This window comes from Panthera pardus, unplaced genomic scaffold (assembly GCF_024362965.1).
Source record: "Panthera pardus isolate Hobbes unplaced genomic scaffold, ASM2436296v1 HiC_scaffold_8, whole genome shotgun sequence".
NCBI lineage: Eukaryota > Metazoa > Chordata > Mammalia > Carnivora > Felidae > Panthera > Panthera pardus.
The window spans coordinates 3,822,313-3,837,453 of NW_026527013.1; the positions used below are offsets into that span (position 1 = coordinate 3,822,313).

A 15,141-nucleotide genomic window follows, 5' to 3' on the forward strand; every position below is an offset into this window, starting at 1 on the left:
GCCTGGAGGGGCCGGAGGGGGAAACTGAGGCAGGGCTGCACGGAGAAGAGGCGTCGCGGGCAGCAGGGACGATGGGCACGGTAACTTTCAACCACAACCCACTCGGGGCCATCACCGCTGTGACGGGGGCAGCACGGGGGTGCTGGGGGTGCCCGGAGGGAGCCCTGGACCGAGGCTGTGGCACGGGGGGCGGGGTGGGGAGGGCTTCCCGAGGAGGGGCGGGCGAATCAAAGACCTAAGGACGGGGAGCAAGCAGCTGGCCCGGAGAAGGGTATCCAGGCAGAAGGAACAGCCCCGGAGAAGCCCGGACGGGACAGAGGCCTCGTAACGGCTTCCACCTTTCCGGAGCTAAGCGGGCAGGGAAGCCAGGGATTAGGACGTGGCAGGGCCGGACGCCCTCCCGGGGAGCCCCCGCACCTTGGCTCTCTGTCCCCGCTGCCCAGCGCACGAGCTCAAGGACTCCGCGGGACGGTCTGGGGGCGGGGGGCCCGTGCAGGGGTCTCGTACCTGCTCCCTTGGTCACCACCACCTTGGGTTTGCTGCGAGCACCGTCGCCTTTCATGGTGTAGGCGGCTACCGTGATGGAGTAGGCGGTCTCGGGCTGCAGGTTTGTGATGACCATCTCCTGCGGGCAGGGACGGGGAGGGGTCGGCGACACAGTCGGGGCTGAGAGCAGCCCTGCCCATCCCCCGCCCTCCCCAGGCTGGGGTCAAGCAAGGCAGGCGGTGGGGGGGGGGGGGCCCGGTCCACGGGCAGAGGCGTGCATCCGAGCGCATGCACACCCCCCAACACGTCACACGTCCGTGCTAAAACGGGCACACGCAGCCCGGCACCCCGTCGTCTTCCACCCGGACGGGCGCCGTCACCCGGGGCTCCCACCCTTGCCGCCTCCCCCCTCCGTCCTGGCCCCCGGCCCCGCAGCGGCCACCAGAGGGCACCTGCGAACACCCACCCTCCTCCCACCTCCCTGGGGCAGAGGGGCTACAGGTTGATGAGGCACCCCGCTCTCATAGGGAGCCTGGAGGTGACACGGTGGGGCAGTATTTACGTCACAGAAGTGGGGACAAGCTACAAATCAGGACTGTCCCCCCCCCCCCCCGCCCTGCCCCCGAGAGCTGATGAGTAAACCTCTGTATCACCGTCGATACCCTGCCCCAGCCAGACTTCTAACGAGACGCATACCGTTGACCCTTGGACAACATGGGGGAGAGGAGCGCTGACCAGCCCCCCTGCCCGCCTCCCGCCCTGTGCAGCCAAAAATCTGCACACAACTTCTGACTCCCCCAAAACTCGACTACAATCAGCCCCCTGTTGGCTAGAAGAAGGCTTACGGGTAACATACTCGATTTCACGCATCCTGTATGCTTTTTTTCTTTTAAAGTTTATCTATTTTGAGCGAGAGCGAGTGTGTACAAGCGGGGGAGGGCCAGGGAGAGAGGGAGGGAGAGAGAATCCCAAGCAGGCTCTGCACTGACAGCACAGAGCCCGACGCGGGGCTCGAACTCACAAACCGCGAGTTCACGACCTGAGCCGAAGTCGGACGCTTAACCGACTGAGCCACCCAGGCGCCCCATACACCTTATACGTTATATGTACCAGATGTTGTATATATTTTTAATGTTAATTTTTGAGAGAGCGCATGCACTCATGCGCATAAGCGGGGGAAGGGCAGAGAGAGGGAGACACAGAATCGGAAGCAGGTTCCAGGCTCTGAGCTGTCAGCACAGAGCCCGACGCGGGGATCGAACCCACGAACCGTGAGATCATGACCTGAGCCGAAGTCAGATGCTTAACCGACTCAGCCACTCAGGTGCCCCGTTCTACACTGTATCCTTAGAGTAAAGCAGTTAAAGAAGAGACAGGAGATCTGAGGAAGGGAAAATACGTTTATGGTGCTGTAGTGTGTTCGTAAAAAAAAAAAAAACGTAACCCCAAAACAAAACAAAAACCCCACATTCTGCATAAAAGTGAAGCTCTACAGTCCAAACCCGCGTTGTTCAAGGGTCAAGTGTATTCACGGCCCTCTCCTGCACTGGACTGTGACCCCCAGGGGGGCGGGCTCAGGTCGGTCTCGGTCCCCTCCACACCTGCAGCAGCCCCTGGCTACATGGGATCTACATACAGTAGGTGCTCGGTAAATGCTTCTCTGGCAAACGTCGGAGCCCTCCAACCCGCACACGTATCTGCGTCCACCCTCACGCGGCTGCACGTGTGCCCACGTCCCCACGCATGCACACTCACAGACACGGTCCAGCATGCCAGGGAGCTGTGGGGCGGCCCCGGGTCAGGGGCACGAGGAGGGGGACAGGGATGCACGGAGAGAGGGTCTCCCGCCCCTGAGCCCCACATTCACCCCCTCCCGGGGTGTTGGTGCGTGGGAGGGGCTGGGCCAAAACCCTGGTGGGAACTCCCCGCCCCTCCCTTCCCTGGGGGGTGGGATGGGTATCAATTGAACATGAGGCTTGGGGCTCTCCTAAGAGCCCGCGCCTCTGTGTCAGGGCTTCTAGAAAGACAGACGGAGGAGAGGAGGCATAGCAATGCCAACCGGCCCAGGGCCTCCTGAGAAAGCCCGGAGGGGTGGAAAGGGTACTGTAGGCCTCCTTTCCTGCCCTGGGCCCACTGACCCTCTGGCCACTCAAGGGCCCCGATCAAGTGGACACTTTGGCCACAGAGAGAAACTTCGAGGTCAGAGAAGACCGGGAAGGGTGATAAAAGGGTCAGGCTGGGTTGGAGAGAGAGGCCCAGTCTGGATCTGCCAGGCCTGGGTCCAACCGGGGAGGCTGTGGGGTGCAGGGGTGGGTCGGGGCTGCAGGAACAGCTCGAGCCACAGGGAGCAGCGCTGCGGGCTGGACGGGCAGGGGAGCCCGGTCCTAGGGGCCATCCAGGCAAGAGGGCTGACATATACAACCTGTGGGTCACGTCCTGTGCCCTGCGTCCGGGACCCCTGCGGGGTTCCTGTGCCCATTTGCCTGACTTCAAAACCGAGGCTGCCAGCTCCAAGAGGTAACCAGTAGGCATCTGGGGCCCAGGGGGGGAAGACCCTCTTACCAGGGAAGTGCAGGGGAGGGGAGGTGGGGACGGGGTCACGTCACTGCACGGCCCGCGGGAGAACACTGCAATGGCCGAGCAGGGGTGCTACTTACGTATTCGGCTGTGTCATCTGTCTCCCACTGAGCGTGGGAGGAGGCGGCAGGGGAGAGAGGAGTAGGTGAGCAGGTGGCCAGAGAGAGAGACAGAAGCAGCAGCGAGGAGGCAGGAACGCAGGGTCTGGGGGCCGCCCCGCCCACCCGGCGCCCCGCCCGCCCCGGCCCCGCCCCGGCGCCCCGCCCACCTGGGCATCGGCCAGCATGACGTCCTTGATGCGCGGCGGCCCGCGGGCCTCGGCGCCCTCCATGCGTACGTAGTGGACCTGGTAGCCGCGGATCTGGCCGTGCTGCCGGCCGGGCGCGGGCGAGCGCCACAGCACGCGGATGGCCGTGGCGTTGAGCGCCTCCGCCTCCACCTTCCGCGGCGGCGCGCTGGGCACTGGCGGGGGCAGGGGAGGGGCGGGCAGGGCCGTTACTGGGGCGCCCGGCCCTGCCCCGGGCAGCACCGCTGCCCCGTGCCAGGGAGCCAAGTGGCTGCCGGTTAGCTGGGATGGTCTGAGCGCTCACCACCAACGGGGGAGGGCGTGTGCCCCACTTACAGGTGGGCAGCCGAGGCCCCCCCCCCCCCCCCCCCAGAGCCTAAGCCCCCTGCCCAGGGCCACACGACTCGAGCGGGCCCCGCACGCTCCGTTCCCCGGGCTTCACCCACACTGCCTCGTCCATCCTAACAGCACCCTTAGAGGCAGGGGCTCTTATTCCCATTTTACAGATGGGAACTGGGGCCTCGATCGCAGGGTGAGGAAGAGGCAAAGCCGGGGCCCGAACCCAGGCAGCCCGGCTGCCCGTTCCCGTGCGAACCAGTATGCAGCTAGCCCCACACGAGAGCCCTCCCCACCTGACGGGGGGGTGGGGGGCGGAGGGGGGCTGCGGGCCCCACCTTTCAGGCAGGCCAGGGCCGGGAAGGCAAGCCCGACTCCCGACGCCCAGGAGCCGCCGTCTTACTGGACTGGCTGTTTGCTTCAGGTCCCCCCCGGCGCCCCGGCTTCTACCGGCGGACCCCAGACCGGAGCCTCACCCCACCCCGCGGCCGCGAACTTTCTAGCTAGAAGTCGGCCACGGCAGGAACGTCTGCACCACGGGGCTCGGCCGTGGCTACAGATCGGTGTCCGTGCCCCAGGAGCCGGCCGCATCCCCGGCACGCCACCGCCGACCCACTTGCCCGCGGGGACGGCTCAGCCCGAGGGAACTGCCGATCCCGGCTCGTCCCCTAAAAGCTAGGTTTCCGGGGCCAGCGAGCATCGCGAGCTTGCGGTGAGCAGGCACCGCTTCCAGGCTTTGCCAGCGCCGGACCAAAATGCGGGGCTGCCACGCTCCCCTTCCCAGGCACGGGGCTCGGGGCGAAAATACTGCCCGGAGGGGCCGGGGACGGACGATCCCGGGAGCGAGGAGCCCGGGAATCCTCGGGACGGCTCTCGGTCTCACGCCCGCCCCTCGACACCGTGGCTGCTACCTTCTGACCGCCAGCCAGCCCCGGCTGCGCCGAGGCGGAGGGGGGTGGGCCGGGGTGGGTGCTCACCGTCCTCGTCGGTGCGGATGACCACGGGCGAGCTCTCGGGCCCTGGTCCCACCTCTGTGTGAGCGACCGTCGTGATGCGATACTCCGTCCACTTGTCCAGCGCCTCCAGCAGGATCTGAGTGGCGGTCGGGGGAATGCCGTTCACCTCCTTGGGTTGCGGATCCTCCGAGCCCAGCGGTCGGTAGCGGACGCTATAGCTCACCAGGGCCCCGTTGTGCGTTTCCGGCGGCGGCGGGCGCCAACTTACCAAAATGGCCGTGGAGCGCGTGCTGACGCATTTAACGTCTTGAGGGGGGGCTGACGGTTCTATTGGAGGGGGGAGAACGTGGGGGCGGGGAGGGGAGGCGGGATGGGCGGGGGGAGGGGGGCGGGGAAACAAAAGATGGGAAAGAGAAAATAAAACAGAAGATGATAACAAACAAAACAGAACTAAACCAAAGGGAAGTCGAACCCAGAAGAGGCGGGTGTCAACCAAAGGTGAGATGGACGGGTGGGGGGAGGGGAGGGGAGGGGCCGGGAGGGCTGGCCAAGAACGCTGCGCTCAGCACCGCCGCCGCCCGGCGCGCAGGCGGCCCTGGGGAGGGGGCGGCCACAGTCCCCGGGGAGCGCGCGTGTGTGTGTGCGCGCGCGCTGCGCGTGTGGCTAGGTGTGCGCAGACCCGCAAGAAAAGCCCCGGTCGCGAAGCACCCGTCACACACGGGGCAGGTGCCAGGGCGGCACAGGACGGCCGTAGAAGCATCTATTTATCGAACACCTGCTACGCGCCAAGCACCGGGCCAAGGGCGCCACGGGGTAACGGTAGAGGTACTTAGCGCACACCTACTGTGTGCCAGGGGGATAGCACGGTCAGTGTAGAAGCAGGACGGGTCCCATCTGTTGGGCACCCACTGTGTGCTAGGCAGTGTGAAGCGCTCCACAGGTTTGGGGCACCTGGGCAGCTCGGTCGCTTAAGCATCCGAGTCTCGACTTGGGCTCAGGTCACAGTCTCACAGTTCGTGGGTCTGAGCCTCGCGGCAGGCTCTGCGCTGACGGTGTGGAGGCCGCTTGGGATGCTCTGTGTCCGCCCCCTGCTTCTAGCTCTCAAAACAGGTAAACTTAAAACAGAAAAGCGGGTTTTGTTGTTTTTTAAAGAGCGTCGTAGGTTAACGGCAAAAACACCTACGTGGCGGACACCAGTTGGAATCGGGGGCTCCGGAGGCCACCCAAGGGCTGGCTCCCCCTAGGACCGCCCTCTCGGCCTCACTGAAGACAAAACAGCGCCCACGTCTGAGCACCTACTGTGTGCCAGTGAGCATGCCGAGGGCTCTGGAGAGTAACAGCACGAGGGCCTGCTCGCTGGACACCCCTTCCTTGTGCTGGCACCAGGCTCGGGGCCTCACAGGGCGCACAGCCCAAATTGGGCAACTACTGCATGCCAAGGTCGTGACGGACGACAGCTCTTCTGCGTGGAGCCCCTACTGTGTACCTGGCACCACACGACGTCCTTCACAGATCAACGGCAGATCTCATTTACTCGGCACCTAGGATGGGCTGGGCATCCTAACCACCCTCTAAACATAAAAATAGACCATTATGTGGCACCTACTACGTGCCAGGCACCGGGCTGGGGGCTTCATCGGATAACAGTACTAGCCCCCACATACTGAGCACCTACTACGTGCCAGGCACCGGGCTGGGGGCTTCATCGGATAACAGTACTAGTCCCCACATACTGAGCACCTACTACGAGCCAGGCACCGGGCTGGAGGCTTCATCGGATAACAGTACTAGTCGCCACATACTGAGCACCTACTACGTGCCAGGCACCGGGCTGGGGCTTCATCGGATAACAGTACTAGTCGCCACATACTGAGCACCTACTACGTGCCAGGCACCGGGCTGGGGGCTTCATCGGATAACAGTACTAGTCCCCACATACTGAGCACCTACTACGTGCCAGGCACCGGGCTGGGGGCTTCATCGGATAACAGTACTAGTCCCCACATACTGAGCACCTACTACATGCCAGGCACCGGGCTGGGGCTTCATCGGATAACAGTACTAGCCCCCACATACTAAATACCTACTACGTGCCAGGCACCGGGCTGGGGGCTTCATCGGATAACAGTACTAGTCGCCACATACTGAGCACCTACTACGTGCCAGGCACCGGGCTGGGGGCTTCATCGGATAACAGTACTAGTCGCCACATACTGAGCACCTACTACGAGCCAGGCACCGGGCTGGAGGCTTCATCGGATAACAGTACTAGCCCCCACATACTGAGCACCTACTACGTGCCAGGCACCGGGCTGGGGCTTCATCGGATAACAGTACTAGTCGCCACATAGTGAGCACCTACTACGTGCCAGGCACCGGGCTGGGGGCTTCATCGGATAACAGTACTAGTCCCCACATACTGAGCACCTACTACGTGCCAGGCACCGGGCTGGGGGCTTCATCGGATAACAGTACTAGTCCCCACATACTGAGCACCTACTACATGCCAGGCACCGGGCTGGGGCTTCATCGAATAACAGTACTAGCCCCCACATACTAAATACCTACTACGTGCCAGGCACCGGGCTGGGGGCTTCATCGGATAACAGTACTAGTCGCCACATACTGAGCACCTACTACGTGCCTGGCACCGGGCTGGGGGCTTCATCGGATACCAGTACTAGTCCCCACATACTGAGCACCTACTACATGCCAGGCACCGGGCTGGGGCTTCATCGAATAACAGTACTAGCCCCCACATACTAAATACCTACTACGTGCCAGGCACCGGGCTGGGGGCTTCATCGGATAACAGTACTAGTCGCCACATACTGAGCACCTACTACGTGCCTGGCACCGGGCTGGGGGCTTCATCGGATACCAGTACTAGTCCCCACATACTGAGCACCTACTACGTGCCAGGCACCGGGCAGGGGGCTTCATCGGATAACAGTACTAGTCCCCACGTACTGAGCACCTACTACGTGCCAGGCACCGGGCTGGAGGCTTCATCGGATAACAGTACTAGCCCCCACATACTAAATACCTACTACGAGCTAGGCACCGGGCTGGGGGCTTCATCGGATAACAGTACTAGTCCCCACATACTAAACACCTACTATGTGCCAGGCACTGGGCTGGGGCTTCATCAGGTAACAGTACTAGTCCCCACATAATGAGCACCTACTACGTGCCAGGCACCGGGCTGGGAGCTTCATCGGATAACAGTACTAGTCCCCACGTAATGAGTACCTACTATGTGCCAGGCACCGGGCTCAGGGCTTTATCAGATAACAGTACTAGTCCCACATACTAAGCACCTACTACGTGCCAGGCACCGGGCTGGGGGCTTCATCGGATAACAGTACTAGCCCCCACATACTGAGCACCTACTACGTACCAGGCACCGGGCTGGGGGCTTCATCGGATAACAGTACTAGCCCCGACATACTGAGCACCTACTATGAGCCAGGCACCGGGCTGGAGGCTTCATCTGGTAATAGTACTAGCCCCCACATAATGAGCACCTACTACGTGCCAGGCACCGGGCTGGGGGCGTCATCAGGTAACAGTACTAGTCCCCACATACTAAGCACCTACTACGTGCCAGGCACTGGGCTGGGGGCTTTATCGGATAACAGTGCTAGTCCCCACATACTGAGCACCTACTACGTGCCAGGCACCGGGCTGGGGGCTTTATCGGATAACAGTACTAGTCCCCACATACTAAACACCTACTACGTGCCAGGCAACGGGCTGGGGGCTTCATTAGGTAACAGTACTAGTCCCCACATAATGAGCACCTACTACGTGCCAGGCACCGGGCTGGGGGTGTCATCAGATAACAGTACTAGTCCCCACGTAATGAGTACCTACTATGTGCCAGGCACCGGGCTCAGGGCTTTATCAGATAACAGTACTAGTCCCCACATACTAAGCACCTACTACGTGCCAGGCACCGGGCTGGGGGCGTCATCAGGTAACAGTACTAGTCCCACATACTGAGCACCTACTACGTGCCAGGCACCGGGCTGGGGGCGTCATCAGATTAACAGTACTAGTCCCCACATACTGAGCACCTACTACGTGCCAGGCACCGGGCTGGGGACTTTATCAGAAAACAGTACTAGTCCCCACATACTGAGCACCTACTGTGTGCCAGGCACCGGGCTGGGGGCTTTATCAGATAACAGTACTAGTCCCCACATACTAAGCACCTACTACGAGCCAGGCACCGGGTTGAGGACTTTATCAGATTACAGTACTAGTCCCCACATACTAAATACCTACTACGTGCCAGGCACTGGGCTGGGGGAGTCATCAGGTAACAGTACTAAACCCCACATACTGAGCACCTACTACGAGCCCGGCACTGGGTTGGGGACTTTATCAGAAAACAGTACTAGTCCCCACATACTGAGCACCTACTGTGTGCCAGGCACCGGGCTGGGGGCTTTATCGGATAACAGTACTAGTCCCCACATACTAAGCACCTACTACGAGCCAGGCACCGGGTTGAGGACTTTATCAGATAACAGTACTAGTCCCCACATACTAAATACCTACTACGTGCCAGGCACTGGGCTGGGGGAGTCATCAGGTAACAGTACTAGTCCCCACATACTGAGCACCTACTACGAGCCAGGCACCGGGTTGGGGACTTTATCAGATAACAGTACTAGTCCCCACATACTAAATACCTACTACGTGCTAGGCACCGGGCTGGGGGCTTCATCAGATAACAGTATTAGTCCCCACATACTAAACACCTACTACGTGCCAGGCACTGAGCTGGGGGCTTCATCAGATAACAGTATTAGTCCCCACATACTAAACACCTACTATGTGCCAGGCACCAGGCTGGGGGCTTCATCAGATAACAGTACAAGCCCCCACATACTGAGCACCTACTACGTGCCAGAGACCGGGCTGGAGGCTTCATTGGGTAACAGTACTAGCCCCCACATACTAAATACCTACTACGTGCTAGGCACTGGGCTGGGGGCTTCATCAGATAACAGTACTAGTCCCCACATACTGAGCACCTACTACGTGCCAGGCACTGGCTGGGAGCTTTATCGGATAACAGTACTAGTCCCCACATACTGAGCACCTACTACGTGCCAGGCACTGGCTGGGAGCTTTATCGGATAACAGTACTAGTCCCCACATACTAAACACCTACTACGTGCCAGGCACTGTGCTCGGGACTTTATCAGAAAGCAGTACTAGTCCCCACATACTGAGCACCTACTACGTGCCAGGCACCGGGCTGGGGCCTTTATCAAATAACAGTACTAGTCCCCACAAAATGAGCACCTACTATGTGCAAGGCACCGGGCTGGGGGCTTCATCAGATTAACAGTACTAGTCCCCACATAATGAGTACCTACTACGTGCCAGGCAGCAGGCTGGGGGCTTCATAAGATAACAGTACTAGTCCCCACATAACAAGTACCTACTATGTGCCAGGCACCGGGCTGGGGCTTCATCAGATAACAGTACTAGTCCCCACATACTAAGCACCTACTATGTGCCAGGCACCGGGCTGGGGGCTTCATCAGAAAACAGTACTAGTCCCCACACACTAAGCACCTACTATGTGCCAGGCACCGGGCTGAGGGCTTCATCAGATAACAGTACCAGTCCCCACATACTAAGCACGCACTACGTGCCAGGCACTGGGCTGGGGGTGTCATCAGATAACAGTACTAGTCCCCACATACTAAGCACGCACTATGTGCCAGGCACCGGGCTGGGGGCTTCATCGGATAACAGTATTAGTCCCCACATAATGAGCACCTACTACGTGCCAGGCACCGGGCTGGGGGCTTCATCAGAAAACAGTACTAGTCCCCACGTAATGAGTACCTACTATGTGCCAGGCACCGGGCTCAGGGCTTTATCAGATAACAGTACTAGTCCCCACATAATGAGCACCTACCATGTGTCAGGCACTGGGCTGGGGACTTTATCAGATAACAGTATTAGTCCCCACATAATGAGCACCTACTACGTGCCAGACACCGGGCTGGGGGCTTCATCGGATAACAGTACTAGCGTCCACATACTGAGCACCTACTACGTGCCAGGCACCAGGCTGGAGGCTTCAGCGGATAACAGTACTAGCCCCAGATACTGAGCACCTACTACGAGCCAGGCACCGGGCTGGGGGCTTCATCAGATAATAGTACTAGTCCCCACATAATAAACACCTACTACGTGCCAGGCACCGGGCTGGGGGCTTCATCGGATAACAGTACTAGCCCCCACATACTAAATACCTACTACGTGCCAGGCACCGGGCTGGGGGCTTCATCAGATAACAGTACTAGCCCCCACATACTAAACACCTACTACGAGCCAGGCACCGGGCTGGGGGCTTCATCGGATAATAGTACTAGTCCCCACATAATAAACACCTACTACGTGCCAGGCACCGGGCTGGAGGCTTCATCGGATAACAGTACTAGCCCCCGCATACTAAGCACCTACTACATGCCAGGCACTGGGCTGGGGACTTTATAAAAAAACAGTACTAGTCCCCACATAATGAGCACCTACTACGTGCCAAGCACTGGGCTGGAGGCTTTACTGAAAAGCACAGCAAGAGTTCCCAGCTACTAAACACCTACGATGTAAAAGGCACTGTATTCCGGGCCTTGTAGAACATGAATAGTTCTCACTTCTTAAGCACCTACTGTGTGCCAGGTGCTGTGCTAAGGGCCTTATACATAAATCGGAGCAGTTTTTCCTTCTCGAGCACCTCCTGTGTGCACACAGTGTCAAAGGCTCTGCAGGTAACGACTTCACGTTTTGAGCAGAACCTGCGGACCCCAAACCCCATGCTAGGTCCTGTCAGACTGACAACGGTTCCTATCTGAGCATATGCGCCCAGAGCAAGGCCAGCCTCTTGGAAGAAAATGCCACTTATCGAGCACTTACTGTATGCCAGGCATTCTGCCAGGGGCTTCACGGAACAACGATCATGGGCCCCGTGTCTGGGGTTCCTACTGTGCAGGGGACACCAGGGTAAGCTTGTTGCAAATGACTAGCAGCTTCCATCTGGTGAGTGCCAATAAGGGTCCTCGCGCCATGACGATCTGTGTTTAGGTTTAAGAGAGCACTTATGAAGCACCTATTGTGTGCCAGGCAGTGTGCTAAGGGCTTTGCTAAGTAACAGTGATAGTTCCCACATATTAAGCACCTACTGTGTGTGTGTTACAGGCTTTCTGGAATAACACTAAGTCCCCACCTGTATCGTAGCGTATCTGCTACGAGACTGGGCTTAAGGCTGTTACTGATGTTAGACCTCACGGTCTGTGCGTCTTCTGGACACCGCACACCCTGAGCCCTTTATGCTCAAAATGTGCCCCCCTGATTAGCCATTCAATTCTCAAGACACTGTAAGTGGCTGAAGCGATCACCCCTCCAGCCTCAGGCCCTGCTCCAGGTGGGGAAACGGGTGTCCAAGCCCATCTGCCTGCTTTTCTATAATCACTTTTTTATCTCCTGGCTGCCAGACCCCACCTACCCGGGGTGCCTTTCACAGATCACCTCCCACTTTACAGATGAGGAAACTGAGGCCCCAAGGCAGCAGGCTGCCTTCCCAAGGGCATGTGGTGAGAGCCGGTATTTGAACCCGGGCTCGGCCGTTGTCCAGGGGCTGTCTTGACTTGAGGACGGGGATTCGGACCTCAGCCTGTGTCCTTATCCACTCAGGCCAGTTGAGGACGGCTGGAGCCACCCTACCTCAACTGCCCGTGACTCCAGAATTCTCCTTGCCTAGAGGGAGGCCCAGAGAGGTCACTGGCTTTGCTTCACGGCAAGGCATATAGAACCCTACCATCATGGCAACCCTATTTGTTCACTGAGCACGCGTTTACAGGGTCGTGGTGGGGCTACCCGGTGATGAGAGACGTCCTCAAAGACATCAGGCTACGAGATGTCTCAGATGCCACTCCAGGGTCCACTAAAATGACCCTCCGGGCCCACTTAAAGTGAAATACCGGGGTTCCTTCCTCTGATACTTGGGGCCCTCTCCCCCATTTCTTGACCAGCCACCCCAACCAAAAGTGCCTGGGGGAATCAGGCAGGAGTGGAAAAACCAACCAAGGGATATGCCGGAAGGAATGGATTCGCTGAGGGGGGGGGGGAGGAAAAATAAAACCAAAATCATAACAAAATAAGAAACAACGGTGATGGTGATGATGATGAGAAAAACCATAATAAAAGAAAGAAAGACGCCTTCCAGAAAAAACTCCCAGTCTGGTTACCTACCTTCCGCTCTTCACCTGCTAACTTATAAGACTTTCTTACGAGGGAGGGAGTGGCGGAGTGCCGAGCTACAAGGCCAGACCGAGCTCTGGGTGGGTCTCCGGACGCAAGCAGGCCCCCAGTGTGGGCACGCTGTGGTTCCGGACTGGCGCCGACGAGGCGGGAAGGTGAGACGGTGTGGGGAGACCCACGGCTGAGCGGTCTGGCCTCCACCTACCCTTGAGTTCAGCCTAAGAAGCCCGCAGTCCCCGGGGGGGACATGCCTGGCCCTGAGTCTCGCTGTCAGCTCTCTCGGGCCCCACCCGCCTCGGGGGGAGAAGTGGGGAGCCCCTTCTCCCCCGCTCCCTGTCCTGGGCCGCCCCGGAGTTTCGCGTGGCTGGGCCAAAGCCGCTTTCCTGACGACCACGGAGGCCGCCTCCTTCACAATCCGGCCCAACCTGCGTGACGTCTTGGGGGGGGGCGGGGGTGACGGACCCACAGACAGGCTCCGGTGGGAGGTAGCTCCCGGGGCCCCCATTTCTGGGGCAGGCGTGGCTCTCGGCCACGGGGTGGAAAATTTGGGGGGGACCGTGGACCCTGTGCAGCCCAGAGCTGCCGGGGTATGCGGGGCACAGGCCGGGGGGCACGCAGGGTGGGCCGTTTTTGTGAACCTGCTTGAGACCAGCGCGTACTCACCTTCGTGGCACCTGTGCCGGTCTCTCACGTGGCCGCCCAAGCCACAGGACACCCTCACTGATCGCCTCACGCACAAACACGCCCAGACGCCTGTGAGCTGCGGAGCTCTCGGCTCGGCACGCGGGAGGGGGGAGGAGGGAAGGGGGCCGGGTGGGGGAGGGGGGCAGGGGTGCCGCGTCTCCGAGGCCCCTGGTCCGCAGCGGCTCGGACCCCCAGGCCCAAGCTGCTGTCACCCGCGACTGACCCGTGACCCCCCTGTGTGCACACATCCGGGGGTGGGGGGGGGGGACTGGAAGGTCTGGACACCGAGGCTGCTTCCGGAACAAGGCCTGGGGTGGTGCTCTGCGACTGAGAAGGGGGAGGGGAGGGGAGGAGGGCCACGGCGGCGGAGGCCACGGCGGGCGGGGGTGAGCGCGGAGGAGGGGCAGAGGGAGAAGGGGAGGCAGACGGGACAGCGGGATCTGGGGCGTGTCCAGGCCCTGAGCTCCGAGCAGGCCAGGAGGGCGGGGGCAGGGACCCCAGCGGGGCCCAGAGCCAGCTGCCGGCTGCAGAGTTCTGGCCAAAAGGCGACCACGGCAAAGAGCCCCAGGGACTCAAGAGCTCCTGGAGCCCGCACCCCCTGCCCTCCTGCTCCTGCCCCTGGCAATGGGGGGCCTGGTCTGGGGGGCAGGGCCATCTGGGGAGGCGTCTGGTCTCTGGGCGCCGGGCTCTCCGGGAACGACGGGGTGTGGGCGGGGACAGCCTCACACGGCCCTCCAGAGCACCGACCTAGGGGGGAACCTCGTCCCCCAGGGCGACGGACACAGCGGGGCCCGCGGCAACCGCCGGCGCCGCGTGGGGGCGCACGCGCGAGGCCAGGCGCCCCCCCCACCCGCTGCGGCGTCCCGGCCAAGGTCAGCGTGGGCGGGTGGGGGCGGGGCCCCGCAGAGAAGGGCGGGGTCCGCGAGACACCTACTGGACTGGAGCGTGCGCTGTCGCACCACGGAGGTGAAGGCGCCCAGGCCCTGCGGAGACCGCGCTGCCAGGCGGAAGGCGTACTCCGTGTTGGGCTTGAGGTCGTCCACCACGAACGCTGTGGCCGGGTCGAAGGTCCTCCCCACCTGGGGGCGGTGGCGGGTGGAGACAAAGAGACAGAGACACGGAGATTGTGAAAGAGACACAAGGCCAGCAGAGACCGAGGAATAGAGACGTCGATGAATCAGAGAGCAGAGCAGAAAGTAGGGCAGAGGGAAGGAGGAGGAAGAGGGGCGCAGCGGCATCCACGGAGGCGGGGGGCGAGAGCGGAGGAAGAGCGACATCGAGTCGGCGAGACCCGAGGGCGCCGCGCCCGGCCCTCTCCCGCCGGTGCCCAGTACCTCTCTGCCGTGGTCGCCTTCCCGGAACAGGAGCTCGTATTTGATGATGCTCTCCTGCCGTGGGGGGCTCCATGACAGCCCGATGCTCGTCTCCGACTTGGCCTCCGCCCTGAAGTTCATGGGCTGGCCGGGCACTGCAGGGAGGGGAGAGGGTAGGAGGGGAAAGGGGGGGGGGGGTTGGTGGGTGACTGGG

At 60.9% G+C, this 15,141-nt stretch overlaps 1 protein-coding gene across 1 annotated transcript in view; it reads right to left on the reverse strand.

The window, feature by feature from the left end:
- Positions 1-15,141, reverse strand: part of PTPRS (protein tyrosine phosphatase receptor type S) — a 97,915-nt gene that overhangs the window by 15,743 nt on the left and 67,031 nt on the right. The window contains exons 10-15 of the mRNA XM_053898225.1: positions 14,949-15,082; positions 14,549-14,693; positions 4,663-4,968; positions 3,332-3,525; positions 3,144-3,170; positions 508-625 (exon numbers count right to left, since the gene is read on the reverse strand). Of these exons, the coding sequence (XP_053754200.1) occupies positions 508-625; positions 3,144-3,170; positions 3,332-3,525; positions 4,663-4,968; positions 14,549-14,693; positions 14,949-15,082 (924 nt within the window). The remainder of the gene's footprint in view (positions 1-507; positions 626-3,143; positions 3,171-3,331; positions 3,526-4,662; positions 4,969-14,548; positions 14,694-14,948; positions 15,083-15,141) is intronic.